Here is an 18,583-nt window from a genome sequence, read left to right on the forward strand (position 1 = left end):
ATGCCTCCACCCTGAGAGACATTATTTTCTTCAGGTGATCATTATCATGGCTTTAAACAAACAAAAACATTTAACTCTAAACAAACAATTGTGTGTCTCTTTATCCATCCTCTGTTTCCCTTTTTGCTAAAAAAAAAAAAAACAATTCTGCCAGTGGTATTTATTGTATTAATTATATGCAAAAATGAATAAAAATTAGTAAATGTGTGACGTGTAATGATTCATTGCTTAGAAATGTGCGAGGAAAAGAATTGCTTCTTCCAATCAGCGACTAAATATGTTACTCGTTGTAGGTGTAATTGACAAGTACTCAGATGACCTTTACCTTTATTACTTTCTCAAAAATGGCCAGAGCATCCTCAGAGACTCTCCCTGGTTGAATCAGTTTGAGTGTAATAAAAAGCTAAATAAACAAAAATTAAAATTTTCATCCAAAAGCAGAACTGAGACTAAACTATGAAGAATTATGCAATTTTAAAAGAGCTGAATTATGCTGTGTCTGCTCTGCTTCTGTATGCGCTATTTTGAAATGTACCTTTTTACAAAAACATTTAACTCTGAAGTATATATGTACATATATGCACATATATAATAATGGCTTTTTATCTATAAAAACTTGTAGGGTTAGGGTCATTCAATTGTGTTTTATTTGTACAACGATAGGTTTTGCAACTAAATTGGGAAAAAAAGATGCCATGCATACTATTGGCATGGATGACTGATGGCGACAAACCATGTTCAAACAGTTTAAGGTTTAATGCACTGTGCATGGTGTCCCTATGCTTCATATAGTTTACATGATTTTGCATTAAAAAAAAATAAATATAAATTGTGTTCTTGTCATTACAAATGAGGGCACAGATCCCTGCTGCCCTTGCCTTGCAAAGTCTAGAAGCGCCCCTGACTTCTATCAGCTGATAAATGTGATGGCTTTTACTCCCCCCCCCCCCCCGCTCTTTGGTTTGATTAAATCACTTCATTAGTATGTGCTAACGCCACAATGATGAGTGTATATTTCACCATTTCCATCACTACCAGTCCAGCCTGCCGTCTACCAGCGCGGAGGTGAGGCCACCGACTCGCTGTCTTCTCTCAACGTCGCCCCCTGGCGGCGCTGCGCGGACACACCCGCATGCGTTAAACGCTGAAAGTCCGTCCGGCGCAGCGGCAGAGAGCCGCGGAAGCACCACGGAGAGCGGAGGGAGGGACGGACGAAGCGGAGCAGCTCATTCCGCCGCTCGGTCTGGATACTTGTCCCCGGACACGGAGAGAGGGTGACGGCGCAGAGGCACGCAATGACTGCCGGTCGGGAGACTTTGGAACCGCAGACGGCGGCAGGGTTCGGGGGATAAGAGGGGAAAACAGACCGCCCGCCACTGTTCGGAGGACGAGGAGGAGACCGAGCGAGAGGCGCTGATGAGCGCTCAGGTAAGATCAGATCAAGTCGGTTGGGGGTGGGGGGGGGATATAGGTGGAACGAGCTGTACGACTTTGGTTTGCTTTTAAACTAACTTTTCTAATATTCTCATATTCATGAAAATAATTATCAGGATTTTTTTTTGTTGATGCGTGATCGTTTCCATTCCGTGCGATGAAAAAGTCAGGTTGTAAGAACCTGAAATGAATTGCTCTTAACCCATGCAGTTGATCACCGTTTGGTTTTTTTTTAAATAGGTTTAATTTACAACTGCGCTGAAGCCTCTTGTTTAAACTTGAATAACAAATATCACAGACCATTAGGACCATCGTTCTATCAACCTATTTTTGTTATATTGTTTTGTTGTTATTTTTTTGAATATATATAAAGGCAGTTCATTTTTTTTAATTTTTTTTTTATGTAGCCATTTGTTGTCATCCCTACTTTGGTTTTCAGCCCATCTTTCCCCCGCCCATTTCTAACACTCATGACAGGCCAAGAGTCGGCCGGCGATTAGTGATGAAAAGCGACCTCTGTTGTTCCAAAACACTTGCTGGAAGGCAAAACTTTGAAAAGCTATGCAAGATTTTCCAATGCAGCAGCAGCAGCAGCACAAAAGGCTCATTTTGCTCACCTAACAATGCTATCCTTATGAGAGCAATAATCTCTTATCTCATCTATCCTAAGTGACATAAACTACGGCCCAGTGAGTTGGACTTTGGGTTGCAAGGATGGCTATTCACCAACACTGTTGTGTCTCTGCTGGCACTGGGCGTCTAGAACCATGACCTCAGCCTCCGTTCAAACGAGGAAGTAACCTGTGTTGACATTTTATCACACCCCAACCTTTGCACCGGCAAGTTCCGTTTCGAAGCGTGCATAGCGTGTGTGGCAGACCCCTGTTACAACTCGACGACTCACGTGCTCCTGGGCTCAGTTTTGCTGCTTTGTGAGAAACTTAAAAAAAAAAAAAAAAAAAAAAACCTGCAGAGAGACGTCGATCCTCTATTCAAGTCGCTGTCGATCGGAACCGATCAATACGCTGTCCAGGCATGACACCTCCCTCACCCGCTAATATAGATCTAAACTCCAGAGACGACAAATTAAACCCTGGCCGGTCATCTGACTGCTTGCTCTCAGCGCCTGCCGTCTCAGCTCGTTAAAGAGTCCTTAAAAAATAACAAGAACAACAACAAGTGAGCCTCAAAACAGCATGTGACGCTAGATAGGAGGAAAAACCCTGGAGTCAACAAAGGTAATTGTGTCAGCAGCGGGATGAGCAAAGTGGGGAAGTTATATGACAGTTGCAATAGGGGAGGCCCTTGTGTGTGTGTGTGTGTGTGTGTGTGTGTGTGTGTGTGTGTGTGTGTGTGTGTGTGTGTGTGTGTGTGTGTGTGTGTGTGTGTGTGTGTGTGCATGTGACACAGATGCCAGACAATGAGCGGTGCGGAGAGCTGTCCAGAATCTTAAATATCCCTGAGAGGCATTTTGTTACACCGTCAGCAGAGTCAGGCGTGCAGGAGTGTAGCGTGTCATCAATCCCAGCTGTTCAGCCTCTGTCTCAGAGCACGACGTGCATTCACGTTGGCATTAGGCGACCGCTTCAGGCGATTCGGTGTTCGATTCAGGGGGAGGTTTTTGTAAATGCGTGTAAAATGAACTTTGCTGTATGACCTGTAATTCTATGTGTCAACGGACTCTCCGGGAATGAGGAAAATCCATCATTGATCATCGTAGATTTTTTTTTTTTTTTTTTTTTTTGCTTGTTCCACTGTTGAGGAAGTAATTGCTAAAATGCACCATTTTGGAATGACCTGCCCTTTGTGACGTCACAGAGAGCACTGGCGCTTTGCCCGCCTTCGTGGCAACCCCCCCCCCCACATACCCAACCCCGAGCCAAATGGTCCTTCCACCTTTCCGACATCGCGGCGGCTCCTTTTCATCTCCTGCCAAAGACGCGAGAGATAAAAACAAAGCATCTGTTTTAACAGGAAGGCGGTTAAGAGAAAAATCTCTTTTCCAGGGTTCTATAGAATGTTTGGCATAATCAGCTGCGCAAGCGCGTTCCGCTGGAGATCAAGACAAAAGCTATCCGAGGGCGAAAGTGCCAAGCGGGACGTGTGAGGAAAGTCTTTCTCACGCTTTAACCTTTAGCTGCCTCCAGGAAAGAGTTGTAAGTATGCGTGGCATGTCAATAAGGCTGCAACGGGCCATGTGCCAACATTAGCGAGGGTATCAGACCCAAGCCGATGTTAAGCAGGATTTATTATATTCTTGCAGCATGCGGCGATGCTTTGGAAAAATCTCAAATCAGACTTTGAAAAAAACAACTATTTGAATGTATTTAATACAAAGCAATTTTTTACTAAATTAATCCTGGACAGGTGTGAGTTACACCATCCAGTTTCACGTCCACTTCCTTCTTCAGTGTCGAATTGGTAAATTTACAGCCAGTACGGGTAGAGACATCAACTACCTCAAGGCCAAAAACCACTGGTGAGGTGCAGCACACGAGACATACCGCCTTTCATTAGCAGTGGATGTTGGCATGTTGTGATTCATGCAACTGCAGGGAAACTAGGCTTTACACCGATCATATCGGCTATATTGGATCGGCCGATATTTGGCATTTTTTGAAATGTTTGTGATCGGCCGTCATGTCATAAATCACCGATCCGATCAATGACGTCACGGTCGTGTTGAAACTTTTTTCATCCGTCTCATTTACTCCAAAGTAGTTTCACAGCATCGACGTGTTTATTTGTTTGTATCCGAGAGCTAATGATTCACGATTCAAAAAAAATTACATTTTCGTCTTCGTGCGTCTTCCTGCTTTGAGTGCTGTCGCTATATGACGGACAATAAAGTTTCTTTGAATCTTCACGACAGCAACATCCATCCAGCTATCTGCAATATATGCAACGCCACAGTACCTCGCGGGGGAACACCGGCCAAAAAATTTCAACACAACAAATTTAATCAGGCACTTGGAAAAGATACACACGGAGGAGCATGTCGAGTTCAGGAAACGCAGCGCGGAGAAAGAAAAAGAAAAGCAAACTCCGAAACGGATGCTAATAGGGTTGCCACCCGTTCCGTTTTTCCCAGAATTGTTCTCTTTCTTCACCACCTGTCCCGGGAAAAATAAAATCTCTCCCGGAACACAATTTGTCCCGTTTTTTTAGGGAAAATGACAGAACCTCGTTTGATTTCCGCCTGTGGTCTACTCCCGTAAAATACGCGATTGTCCCGTATTTGGCAACTAAAAAACCCGTCCCGTAATGAACTGATACGGGACGCACTTCACTTTGTCCCGTTTATTTCGGGGGCGCCCCCCCTCCGCCTCCCCCGTCGACATAAACAAGGAATTTAAATATTGCTCCTCACGTGATCGGATCGGTGATCGGTTTATTTAAACTCACTGATCGGTGATCGGCCCAAAAATCGTGATCGTGTAAAGCCGAAGGGAAACCAAACATCACCAGTGATATAAGAAGTGTGTCCACAAAAAACCTGGAGACAATAGAGACTCACGATGCTCACACTGGACACACGGAGTCTGGTTGATGGAAAATTGAGATTCAGATCAGAGTGAAACCTAATGGTACTACAGGTCTAATGGAGGTGCCTCCTCGAACAGGCTGGCGCCACTTGTGAGCTTTGGACGATGCCAAGTTTGCCATTTCTGCCCGTCTAGGCTACTGCAAATGTAAATTCATTTTGGCCTCCAGGAAGTGGACGTGATGTTCAAAGTATTCAGCTGTGTTTCACCGGTGCCATACTTCCACCAGTATACTTGGTGTAGTTCACTTGTTTGCCCTTTCTGGCCTTTGCTTAATCATCATTTAAACAACGTGCCCTCTTTATTCACAATTTAGCTTCTTCTCCTCCACACTTTATGACGGGCAGGTGCACAGTAAGGCAAAGGCACAATACCTGCCTCATACCTAAAAACTGACGACGGACGATTAAAGACGGCCAGAGGTAGCACGTCAGGAAGGTCCGACATAGGTTTGGATGTCTGCATTGACATCATGGGCAATATAGGTGTCACAACCCAAACACAACTGGAATCATTCGCGTTATGTCAAACAATGAAATGGTCAGACTTGACTGGAGGAGGTGCTGCCATGCCGCAGCGTTACAATATGCAGGGCTACGACCCGCTGCCGACAGGTTCCGCTTCAGCGCGGCCATAAATGGCAGCTCAACTTCTCGCGTCAACTTCCGAGTCGAACAAGATTTATTTATTTTTTTCTTTCTGCCAGGTGAAATCTTCATAATTTCTTCCAACGACATAACTGAAAATGACGTGAAGTTGCTCAGACTTCAAACACAACGCGTGCGCACAAAACAAAGTAACATCAAAGCTTCTGCTGCACAACATCAGAATGAGAATGAGAAAACGTATTAATATACAAATGGAAATTGACTTGTCGTGCAGTGAGGAAAAGGAAGAAACACTGAAAGCAACATGACCTGGGATTAGTGTTCTAGTGTCAAATACATTTCGGAGGCCACGTCCTACCCGACGATAAATCGCTGAACCTCTGTCGCTCTCTTTGACACTGTCACCTAAACAAATTATTTTCTCCATCTCTCTACAGCAAGACGTCAAAAGCTGCTTTCAAACTTGCTTTCAAACCTCGCAACCAATCCTTTAAACTTTTCACGCTCCTAGAAAATCATAAATACTTATCTGTGTTTGGAAACAAGCACCCGCCGATTTGCCAAACCTGAGTAGCATTGTTCCAGTTCCAGCATTGACATGGAGAATTGCAAAAAAAAAAAAAAAATTGCTAGCTAATAACACAAATATGAGAACTTATCACATATAAAGTGCAAGGCCTCATAAAGATGTGCCTTCGACGCAGAGAAACGCGCTAACTGACTGACTGATACCAATGTTTACAGCAAATTCAAAATCCAAAATGTAGACTTTGTTCAGTGGGACAATGTCGCACTGCGTGTGAAATGGTGGCCTGCAAAATACCATATCACAGTGATTTGGAGGCCGCCTTTAGGGTCACTTCTCTCTGGGGAGCAGAAAGCGCTGAAACAAATGGGATGACTATCAACGAGGCTAAAAATAGCCATCGTCATCATCATCAACCCAAATCATAACGTGCAGCTGCGGTCGGAGGATCCTCAACTCTAGGTAGTCAACAAAATAAAAATAAGACAGACAGCCAGGCTCTGCGCCAGCGTTCTCATTCATTACAGTCATTATCACCAGACGGACGACATCCTGCTCTAATGTGCAGCGGACCACCTGGAGACCACAAAGGAGGGGGGGGGCAGGGGCTGGAAACAACAAATAAAAAAGGGCCCCTTTGCTGCCGTCAGCGAGACCCAAGCACAAGGGCCCGGCGTGCTAATTGGCGCTTTGATTAAGGTTTGAATATTGCAGCTGTGCACAGCAGAGAAGTTTGGTTCCCTCTCCTTCCCGTCTTAACCGAAAGTCTTTGCAACACTCCAGGAGCGAACCTTCGAAACACCGTTGATCAAATTTTGCATTGAGACGGCGCAAAGAAAAGGAGAAATATTAAAGATTTGGGTCGAACCTTCCAGCGAACCGTTTCTCCTCTGCCCATAATGGACTCAATAGTGACCTGCAGCCCCCATTTAGCTGATATAAAGTGGGCCGGGCCACATCAATAGTAGTGCGAGGAGGGAGCTGCGTTCAAAAGGAGAGGAAAGCCATTTGCCAGGAGATAACAGACAACACAACAGGTTTCCGGTGCTTGATCCCCTTCCTTGCTTTTTATTTGGGTTCTGAGGTTGAAAAACTGCAGGTAGGCCGCAGTGTTCCAAGATCCAGAGATGATAGAGCGTATAGCTAGAAAGTGTAGCGCAGTGAAAGACGCAGGAGTCGGGATAAAGGAAGGAAAAAAAAAAAAAAACAACAACAGTGTAATCCCCACGGCACGAAAGCAGGTGTAGATCACCGTGTTTCTGCGCGCAGCCTGCACTGTGGGAGCAGAGGTCTCCCAGTCAGGCGGCGTTTCCAGGTGCCCGGGGGGGGGGGGATCTATGGCGGAGGCGAGGAAACCCCGCCCCCCTGCTCCAGCATCCCGCCACCCGCCACATGTGCGAGCGTCTCTTCCAGCGGCAGCCGGCGAGAGATAAGAACTTTGCGAGATAGAGGAGCATTAGCTGTGGGACAGATGAGGAGGAGGTGTAGGGTAGCACAAAGTGGGGAGCGTGTGGAGATAAGCAGGCAAAAACAGATGGGAGTGTGTGCGTGCGTGTGCACGTGTGTGTGCGTGTGACTGCGGCTTGTCGGAAGGGCCAGGTTTGCCGCGCAGGTCGGGGAGACGCTTTGCCATAAAAAAGCTGTAAAAGATGAACTCGATCAGGAAGGTTGGAATTAGAGCAGAAACTGCAGAGGAAGATGATATTGGGGAAATTCGCTGCCGGTGGGAAGGTTGCATTGACTTCTAGAGTTGTTTTAAGAAAAAAAAAAAAGAAGAAGAAGAAGAAGCTAATAATTCGCCTCGCAAATTCACTCCCAGCTTGTAGTCATGCACATGCTAGCGTGTGAGGCCGTGCGTGAACAAAATGTTTTGTACATTTTTGTAAAATAAAATGTTATAAAATGTTATACATTATAAATCTTCTCAAAACTTTTTTTTTTTTTTTTAAGAGTGCTATCGCGCTAGTTGGACCAAAACAAACAATTCTCCCTAAAAAAAAAAAAAAAAAACAGAAAAATGGCCGTTTTTAATTTTGTTTTGACGGGATTTGTTTGCCCCTCTGTCCCCAGTGGTTCTCGTTTTGATGAGCCTTGCAATTAAGATGATGTGATTAAAGAGTTCTCTGGGAGGTGGACCAAATAAATGATCTGCTCAACGTTGATTGCGAGTCGTAATTAATTTGCGGAACGGAGGAGGACTTGATAAGCTCCAACAGTGGTTAAGTGTGCAGTGCGTGCAGCTTATGTGAAGGTCTGTCTGTCTGTCTGTCTGTCCCCTCGTGATCCCTGACGGACAAAGCGAGCGCCCCGGCACCGACTCGGCCCCATTGTTCACTCGCCGTTTCCGGACGCGTCGCGAAGGCTTCCTCGGCCCGTTTCCTCCGTCGTCCATTGTGACTTGGAAAAAGAGGAGAGGAGAGCGTTCTTCCGATTTTCACCGGCCGCACGTCCGGCGCTGCCCCCCCCCCCCACCACCACCACCACCCCCACCCCGCACCCAGCGTCAGCACCTCTCCCTCTCCCCGTGCCCCCCTTCACAGTCCCAGATGACAGCTCAGAAACATCAGTTACCCGACTCCAACACAAGCCCTCTTTCCTCTCCCTCCAGCCCCCGTGGCGTTTGGCACCGACGCCCATCACACAGACAGATGGAGCCAACCCTGACCCCTCTCCTCGCCCGCGGGGACGCCAAAAGAATCAACGCCTGACTAGAGGAGAGGGGAGGAGGAGCAGGAGAGGCAGCGCGCGAGCCCGTGTCCGGGAGAGAGACGGCGGGGAGAGGACTGCTTTGTCACCACAGCAACCCGACTTCCTCCGGCCGAAAGCCCGGGGCCCTCGGATGCAAGGGCGCGCGCACGGTCGGAAAATTCAGCAGCCAAAGGCGGAGACGACCTGGTTTTTGCCCTCATAAAATTGTGCCTGGCATATGTACATTTTTCTTTTTTGTTTTTTTGCTTCATTTGACTTCACAAAAGAGCGCTCCACGTTTCTCTCAAAGGCTCTACATATAGGAGATCACATTTGACAGAAACAGGAAACCACAAGGATACTCAATCTAAGAAACTCCAAAGGAAAACTTCCTCAGTCTGGAGAGTTGGGTAAGCTCTATTTTTCTTTTTCAAACTTAAATCCCTGTAAAGTTCCCATTGTATGCTTTCCTTTCATTCATCTGAGTTGGGAAACTCAGCTGTCAGAGATGCTGCCACTTTCCCTAATGTTCATTGACAGCAAGAAAACAGCACTGTGGAGACTTTGACCCGGCAGCCAAACACAGGTTACTGAGGCACAAGATTAACCCAGCAGAACTATTGATCATGTTGTCTAACTGACTGAATGCATGAAAATTTCAATATTTCCAAAAGTCCAAAATCTTCTCAACCGGTCATCACAGGAAACCTTGCACTGTTCCTTCACACTCCCACACATGAGCTACTATGCGGAAGTGTGGGGGGGCACATAAAACACACAACAAAACAATAGTCATACTTTAAAAAAAAAAAAAAAAAAGAGTAAGAACAGTAAATAAAACCACCTACAGAGTAGCAACAAACTCACTCTTCATCAAACTGAATGCACTCCAACTCAAGGACCCAATCAATCAAATCCTCCTCCAAGCAAACCATCAGTTGCCACATAAGTTTTTTGTTTTTCTTTTAACCTGTTCAAACAAATAAAATAAATTAAATTAAATTAAAATTTGACTTGGTAATTAAAAATGGAGCGAGACGTCGGCTCCTTGGGTCCTTGCGAGCGGCCACGGCTGCCCACTGACCAGTGTTGTGATTAGCGTTAAATTGTGAGAGGGCGGGAGGGGATTTTAAAAAGGACCACGAGTCACCAATAAAACGAGACGCTAATGGCCGGCGAAATGAATTCAGCGGGATGGCATAACAGTGCGGGGAATACCAGCGTCCCAGAGCTTCCCAGGTAATTGGAGTGCAGTGTAGTGGGTTTTTACTCCAAAAGCAACAGAAGCTCCGGTGACCTTGCAGGGTGGCGACGACGCAGACGCGGCCGATGCAGAGGCAGACAGACCCATCTTAGTCAAAAAGGTTTACGATTGCCTTTGGGATCTTGAAAATCATTACTCGGTGTGAAATTTCCATAACACGGACCGTCTGGTCCATCTCCCGTCGATGTTTCTCTTTTCTTTCTTTTTTTCTCCATCGGAGCCGCGAGTGTCCCAGGCACGTTTATAGTTCCGCTCTTTCAAGAAAAACAGAAAGCACGTTCATATGTTTGAAATACCTAGTTCAAATAGACTGCTATAATGATCAGTGGGGGACCTTTGCTGAGCCACTACAGACCATAATATACAGTATGCTGATGTGTCTGTCTGAGCTTTGGGGTGGGGGGTTAGTAGATGTCAGATTCCATTTTACTAATATTATCGAGTAAATGCATTTTAGGAGACACAGAACACACACACACACACACACACACACACACACACACACACACACACACACACACACACACACACACACACACACATACATTTGAATATGCTGAGAAGACTGGGAGTTGTGTGAAAATCCACAGCTTATGCAGTGATGACACGAGGCGGCTTGTAAAGCGGGAGTGCTGATGATTGAAATGTAAAACTCTCCATCGATAGGCGCTTATGAATCCTGCAACAGCGCACAAACTGTTTATGTGGGGTTTTTCCCAGACTTTTGCACGCCCGCATGTACAGTATATCTGCACCGGAGTATGAAATATGTTGCGCACCATGCTGCTGTAAAGTGTGTAAAGACAGATGCCTGCCATCTGCTTCCACTGGAGGTTTTTCCATCATGTCTCCACCGTGTCAGTCCTCTCTGCTGCCTCGGTTATCAGATTCCGGGTCGTGTCTACCGTCGTTCTAGCATTTAGCATTAGCATTTATTCGGAGCAGGAAGTTTTCACGCCATCTACATGTGTTTCCTGAAGTTGGGACGGCTGCTTCGAGCACTTTATAACGCTGGTCGCACAGCCGTTCGGGTGGGTGGGTGGCGGTAGAGATTCACGTGCGTGTGCATGTGCACATGCAGGCGTGGCCACTCTGGCTTTGTAAACAAGAGTGTGGAAAGGGTTCACGTGCAATGTGACGCTCTGCCCTCAGAGAAATGACAACGGCAAGTTTGATTTATGTCATATACTTGGGATTGTGTTCGCCAATGATAGACAGGAAACTATTTGATTCTGCTGCCCACCAGATGCTGTCCCTGTCATGAGAAAGCAGTCACCTCATTCAGGAGTATTCAGAGGTGAAAGGCGTGGCTGATCTTCGTTTTCATTCCCGGTCATAATCTTAATATCCAAATATGAATTCAGATTTGGCCCCTTTGTGAATTCTCAATTGCAAATTCAAGCATCCAAAAGTTTAGAATTGTCTGTAATTAGTTCCCCGTTCCCCTAATGAGTTTGCAAAATCACCTCAACTGTTGGTGTGAGGTGTCAGGGGGAAATGTTAAAAAGGCCGGGGGTTTTCCCTTCTGCTTTCTTATGTTTATGCTCAAAATGACCTTTCCTTCCTTCTTCTTGGGATTACACGCAGAAGCATGGATTCTTGGGATTAAGGCACCAAGTTTAAAGATAGAGACTTGAAAGAGACTAAAGCAGGAACGGTCTTATTTGAGCCCATAAGTATGAATCCCCAGAATCCACACTTCTAATCGTAAAGCTAAGAACAGGAAGGAAACGTAATTATGAGTATAAACATTTTTTTAATAAAAAAACAAAACAAAAAAAAAAAAACAGGAAAACCCCCAAGCCTTTTTTAACAGTTGGGGTTTCAGTTATTTCTAACCAAAGTGCAGTTTCCTTGATTCATCTATCTTATCAATACCAATTTACCTGTACTTCAGAAGTAGTCATTTATTATATTTAATTATTTATTGATATGTATAGAAGTACTTATACATATTAAGTATTTGTGCAAGTGTCTTCTTTTTCTGATGTGTGTATACATTATTTTTGGCTGACTCTGTATCATTCAGCAATGTTGTTGGAATTCAGCAGACATATTCCAATGTCCATCTTGTCTGATTCCGCCCAACGATGAGCAAAAACTGCCAATAAGTCCAGGGTGCGGTAAAAGTTTACTCGCCAGCTGTAGCTCACCTCCGGTACCACCCACATATGCAAATATGGACCGGAGCCTAGAGCTCACGCTGGCCATTGAAAAACCCGATCTGCAGGCTTCATCCGAGCAGGGGATAGGTGACGTCAGGATGACTCCACCCGGCCACCGACTTCACTTCTTCTACCGAGACAAGCCTCAATTACTGCGCTATTTCTACCCGTCAGTGACACACAGCTCAATCCAGGTGGGATTAATTAGCCGCTAACAAACACGCTCGCGAGCGTGCACAGACACATCTACTCGCACGACAGTCGCACAAACAAAAGGCTGCCTTCTGCGTTCTTTTTCTGCTAAAAAATACAAACGCGTCACATCACAAATGAATAAGCGCCTCACCGCTAAGTGCGTTTCTTCACCCCTCTTTGCAAGCATCCCAACTTTATTTACAGGAAACACCCTGCCATCAGACACGGCGTGTGAAGAGCTTGCAGAGCAGCAGGATGCCAATAAACACTCCTCCCCTACCTCTGCTGTAATTACCTCTGCACTCTTCCTCTCACACCCTGCGCACACTCCTCACATCGTCCCGCACCGCAATGCTAGCGTTCTGCTCCGGCCCAGTGACGGGGAATGTGATCTCGCACTTAGTATCTTATAGTTGCAGCTAATGGATGTTGTGGAGGTGTCGGAAGTTTAATAGGGTTGTGTGTGTGTGTTGGGGGAGGGCAGGGGGGGGTGCTTGCTTTTGAATCTAAAATCATGTTTTTCTTTCCACCGTGCAAAGCAGGGCCATGTCCAGCTTCGTGGGGGCCCGAGGCAAGATGCTGTTTGGGGGCCTCTAGTTAGTCAAAATGTGATGAAGAGATTCCTATCCCTTTAGATGGACTACTAAGATCTCACAATCTGTTACACTTCATGAGCAAAACAGGATACAGGTAAAATTAAACATCTTAGGTTGAGCCACTCATTCAAGTTAATCTGATTAAAAAAAACAAAAAAAACACTATAATACAAGGAAAAGAATCCTCTATATGTCAATAAATAGAACAGTTTGAGTATTTATATTTTTTAAAAAAAGAAGAAAATGTTTACTTTAACTAAGAAAACCCCACAAACCTGTAAGTGCAACAAAAACAAACAAACAAACCAACATTTAAAATATTGCTTACTCACACTTATCAGCATAACACCTAATAATAACACACATTATTCACCTGGACAGAAGGAGGTTCTGAGGAACGTGATGATCCTGGAGCTTCCTGGTCAGGATGTTGAGGAGATCCCTCTGGCTCAATGTCTGGAGCTCCAAGATATTTTAGAATTGCTCCTGCAAAGACAAAGCTCATTAGATCATCAAGCAAAAACAGATCAGCAGTGCATATTCCTATTTTATTATTACAGTGGTGTTGCAGTAATACAGGAAAATTAAAATTAATTAGTTTTTATATTAAACATTATGATTGCAGTGCCCCTTTAAAGCTTTTACCCAATTACAAAAGTGTCACTTTTAAGAGTTTTTGGTTGTTGTTGTTTTTTTTTGTTTGTTTGTTTGTTTTTTGCTTTAGTTTACACACTGTACTAGTTAAAGTAATAAAGCTAAGATAAATGATCCACTGCCTAACAAAACTATTTCCATAAAATATTTCTTTGAGTTATAAAACAGTAGCACGATTCTAATCAGGAGCCTATAAAATACACACTAAGCTTAGTAAATTAATCCTAAGTAAGGCTAAAATGACATTAAGTGTCAAATATGTGAGAGACAACTTCCACTGAACAACGACAGAGCACTGACTACAACAACATGCCTTCCGGTCCCTGTTAGAATCTGAATAAACCTGTCTCAAGTCAATCACTCATTCCCATGGCAGGACATGGCCAACTTTCATAAAACAAACAAAAAAAGCTGAGTTCATGGCGAACAAAAATATTAGCCAGCCAGCTAACATTTATCAAACGCTAGCTAGCTGGCTAGCAGGACAAATAAACAAACTTGAAGAAGAAAGAAAAAAACCGGCGTTTAACCTCCACCTCTCCAGCACACATCACCAACAAATAACTCACCTTCATCCTGTGCCCGTTTTTCCTCATCAGTTTTCTTTTTCTTCCGTGTTTCCGCACCGCAGGGATAACTCTTTTTTTTTTTTTTTTTTTTAATCCATTATGGTGTTTGTTTTGGTTTTTTTTTAATCCTCTTGCTAACGGGAATGAATGGTAGCTGTCAATCATCCCCATCATACCTGTCGGCGTCGCCGGCCCGCAACGTCACTAACTGTGTGACAGTGCGGTCCAACGACCAACACCAGCCACAGCTTATTGTTGCAGTTTATTTCATTTATAGCCAACGTTTACTTTTAAGCATATAAGGGGTGTAATAAACACATGAGATAGCTACAGATGAAAACGCGCATTTTACTTCTCCTCAGAAGAGGCTGAATGTGGCAGCTTTGGGGGCACCAGGGGGCTATGGGGCCCCCTTGTGGCTTGGGGGCCTTAGGCGTTCGCCTAATTCGCCTATAGCAGGGGTGGCCAAACTTTATTTGCAATGGGCCACATGACAGAACTGCATTGTGTCGGGGGGCCAAATGGAAATTGCGCTAACGTCCCGGCATTCTTAGTTGACCGGGGGGGCGGAAGCACGCTATCGCGCTACGCTTACGTGTCGGCAAAGTTATGTGTCGCAAAAGTGTCGGGGGGGGGGGGGGGGGATTTATGATTTATGACTGCCTTCACGCGGGCCGGACAGAGACACGCCGCGGGCCGTAGTTTGGCCATGCCTGGCCTATAGCAAGAAACGTCTCTGGTGCAAAGAAATGTAGGCATTTATTAAAATCTGCAGGCATGGAAGGGAATAAAAAAAAAAAAAAAAAGCTGTTAACTCCTGTCAGCTTGTGTTGGGGCGTGCGGGCTCGCCTGCACACTGCTGACTTTGATAGAAATAAAGCTGCTGACAGGTTTTCAAAAGACAAGCTGTCCACAGCCATAACCTTGACGATGATTGTTTATATACGCCAGTGCGAGTGCGAACATTGTGTTGTGCGTTTTTTTGTTGTTATTTGTTTACAAGGTGTCATGAGGTTTGAAAAAAAAACCAGAGCAAAGGCTCTGAATAAATGTTCTCTGGTGAAAAAACGACTGGATGGAAGAGCAGAGCAAATATAATAAGTCTACAAGATGGCAGCTATAATGGCTTTTTCTTTCTTTCTTTTTTTTTTTACAGCAAAGCTGAAAACTTTAGGAAACCGAGGGGCATTTTGTGTTAAACTACATTATGGACTATTCAAAAAGTGAACTTTTTTTAATTCAATGTTGCGCCTCGTCAAAACTGAAACATTGTCCAAGCCGACAGGCAGATTTTTGAGTTTGTTTAGATGGAAAATGGGGAGAGAAATTTGCATTTTAACGCAAGCTTTTAATACTGTGTGCGCATGTGAGAGGATATTTGGAGTGGCACTGTTTATTTTATCAGCAGCCGATGTTTGTTCCATCCAGCCACCTCGGAAGTGGCAACTCATTAGCATAGCGATAATGAGACAAGGAAAAGGTTGCCGGTGTCAGCAGAGTTTTTCTTCTTTTTTTTTTGGTCCCCACACTTGGAATAGCAACTTCCGACTCTGTAGAGACACCGTGAGTGTTTTTGATTTCATTTGTGCTCTCCGTGCTCAGAGAATATGTATGCAAACTTGCACAATCCAGTTAAAACCAGCGCAAATCTTTTTCTTTTTTTTTCCCCCCACTGCGAGTTGGGAAGAACCCTCTGGTGCACAAGAATGATGCCAAGGATGAAGCAACATTCTCTCATAGCTTATATGAAGTTACTCTTTAACTCAACCGATGAGGTCATTGAATGGAGTCCAACCGACGTATTGTTTTCCACTTGAAGTACTTTAACAGCCGTAAAGGTTGGAGGCACTGAAGTCCAATGTTTATTGCTCTTGTAAGCAAAGGAAGAGCCTGTGTAGTTTACCGGCCTTACGGAAATATGTACGAGTATTTTTTTTTTTTTTATTTCACTTGAAGTGGCAGGGAAAGCCACAAGGTGGCGACGGATGAGTCCCATGGGTTGGTGGGACGCAAGCAGGGGACTTCATCACTCAAGCTGGGTCACCTGGGGGATGGGGTATGATGTTGAATGACCCCAAAACCCCAGAGACTCTTTTAAATGACCACTCCAGTCACTTCAACTTAAAGGTTAAGTGTGTATTATTCTGCGATTTTTAAGAAGAAACAGCAACACCAAGTTGTAGAATTTTAGATTGCTGCGATCTAATGTATCTCTGTATCCTCCCTCTCCCGAGCTTGCCAGGGAACTACGGTGGCCTGTGAGCTTTTATCACAACAGTTAGCCTTTTTTGTAGGGTGACCAGGATACTACCTCAACACAAATTCTTGATTTTAATTCCAGGCCATTAACATTTCAAAGAGGCTGCAACTGCATCATGTCATTTACATGGGACATGTTAATATGTATGCGTTTAATGTATGCTGGGTGCTGAGCTAAACACGAGTGTGTGCATCTCTAATGAACAAGTGAATCTAGTCCTGCTGATACAGAGGTTATCTGTCACCAAATAAATACTGCATCATCAAGATTAGATGGTAAATAATCACGTGTCCTGCACCAACGCGGCGATACTAACACCTCTTTCTTTGTCCCCTCAGGTTCCAAGTGCAAAACAACACTGATTTCATTCAAGCACTGCTAAATATATGATAGATTAAATTCATTTTATGTGCATATATGCAACGAAGCCCAGCTTCCAGCGAGGACTGTTGAGCTCTCTGCCGGTCCTGGCAGGACTAGCGGGAACCCCCCTGCTGAAAGAAGTGAGGGCTGAAAGGGATATTGTCTGCATTCTGGCTCCTCGGCGGCGGTGGGGAGCTCATCCAGAAGGACGAGGGCTGCCTTTGGGATGTCTGACCAGAACGATTTCTCCCCGGCGAGGGGCCCTGGTGGCCCGGAGCTGGGCCTGAATGGCCCAGCGGACCCGCTTCGAATTCAAAACAACATCCTGGAGGAGCAGGTGGAGCTGTGGTGGTTCCGAGACCCGGGGAAGTCCCTGCTGTGCTACTGCGTGTCTGTGCTCCTGATCCTGGGCTGCGGGCTGGGCGGCGTCGGCCTCCTGTCCACCACCACCAGCATCTCCAGCGAGTGGCGTCTCGGGGCGGGGTCGGCCCTCTGCCTGCTGGCCCTGGGGGTCCTGCTCAAGCAGCTGCTCAGCTCGGCCGTGCAGGACATGAACTGCATCCGGAGCCGGCGGCGCATCGACATGCTGAAGAGCGGCGGCCTGTCGGACCTGCTGGTGGTTTCCATCACGGGCCTCTCGCTGGTCATCTGCGGGGCTGTCCTGCTGCACCTGGCCCTGGTCAACGACATGCCCAAGCCCGGCAAGGCCCTCAACGACATGTACATCTCCGGGGTGGTTCTGCTGGCCGGGGGCGGGGTGGCCGTGGTCGGCGTGGCGGTTTACTCGGCGGCGGTGCTCCTGCTGGAAAGGACGAGGCACGGGCGGCGGTTGGTGGACCGGGTTCTGAGCGTCTTCACCGTTTCGGGCCGCATGGAGCGCCACGCCCGCAGAGAGACCACCTCCAGCATGGCCAACCTGATATGAGACCAGACCGAGGTTTTTTTCTACATACTCGTCACGCACTTGATGATATACCGTCGACTTAATTAGAGTAGACTTCATACACTGGAACTGAGGAGGCGGTCTAAATGAGTGATCCCACCTCACTGACAGAATAACAGTAATTCAGACCGATGAGAAGAACGGCTAAGGATGATCACTGGATAGCTATCTTTATAATGCAGGAGAATGGCCGAAAATGGTGAATCTCACTGAGTGACACAGAAAAGTGGCCGTCTTTGGAATGGTGCATTTGTTCAATGCAAGGCAAGACCAACTTAAACATTTGGTCAAGTTGAAGCAAAAAAAAAAAAAAAATCCTCCTGTGGTATTACAGGTGTAAAGAAAAGCACACTACGCTCAAAAGTTGGCAAAAAAAAAAAAAAACGTACATGTGGACTTGAAAAGCCCAGTGGGTTCAATGTACAGCAAAAAGCGGTGTTTGATTCTTTACACAGCCGCCTGATACCTGCTTATCTTCAATGATGAATGCTACTACTGCCTGAGAAATAAATGAAGGAGAACAAATGACTGACGACTGGACACCAATGAGAAAAAAAAAAACTCATTCTGTGATTCATACGCATTTTCTTTGTATTGTTAATGCAAATTGTGTTCCCTGTTCCAATGCGGGGAGAAAAAAAAGTATTACATTTCGAGTGACTCTGTTGCTCAGATTTAAGATCGTTGGTGGATCAGAACCAGAGTTCACAAACGGTTTCCAAAAGCTCTTAATTTGTTCCCCCTCCATCAGATTGTATGAATATTTTGATATT

At 45.4% G+C, this 18,583-nt stretch overlaps 1 protein-coding gene across 2 annotated transcripts; it reads left to right on the forward strand.

Annotated features, from left to right (window-relative positions):
• The first annotated feature begins 1,143 nt into the window (after window positions 1–1,143).
• tmem125a (transmembrane protein 125a) lies at window positions 1,144–18,440 on the forward strand. 2 transcript variants are annotated; one of them, XM_076045305.1, is made up of 4 exons: window positions 1,144–1,428; window positions 3,441–3,590; window positions 8,722–9,211; window positions 16,843–18,440. In XM_076045305.1, exon 4 carries the CDS (start codon window positions 17,094–17,096, stop codon window positions 17,790–17,792), a length of 699 nt encoding a protein of 232 aa, XP_075901420.1. In that variant the 5' UTR covers window positions 1,144–1,428; window positions 3,441–3,590; window positions 8,722–9,211; window positions 16,843–17,093; the 3' UTR covers window positions 17,793–18,440. The 2 variants fall into 2 exon arrangements, with proteins under 2 accessions (XP_075901420.1, XP_075901419.1); XM_076045304.1 differs by lacking the exon at window positions 3,441–3,590.
• The last annotated feature ends 143 nt before the right edge of the window (window positions 18,441–18,583 follow it).

The sequence above is a fragment of the Nelusetta ayraudi genome, unplaced genomic scaffold (genome assembly GCF_046127955.1).
Source record: "Nelusetta ayraudi isolate G7.1 ecotype Tasmania unplaced genomic scaffold, CSIRO-AGI_Nayr_v1 ptg000084l, whole genome shotgun sequence".
Taxonomy (NCBI): Eukaryota; Metazoa; Chordata; class Actinopteri; order Tetraodontiformes; family Monacanthidae; genus Nelusetta; species Nelusetta ayraudi.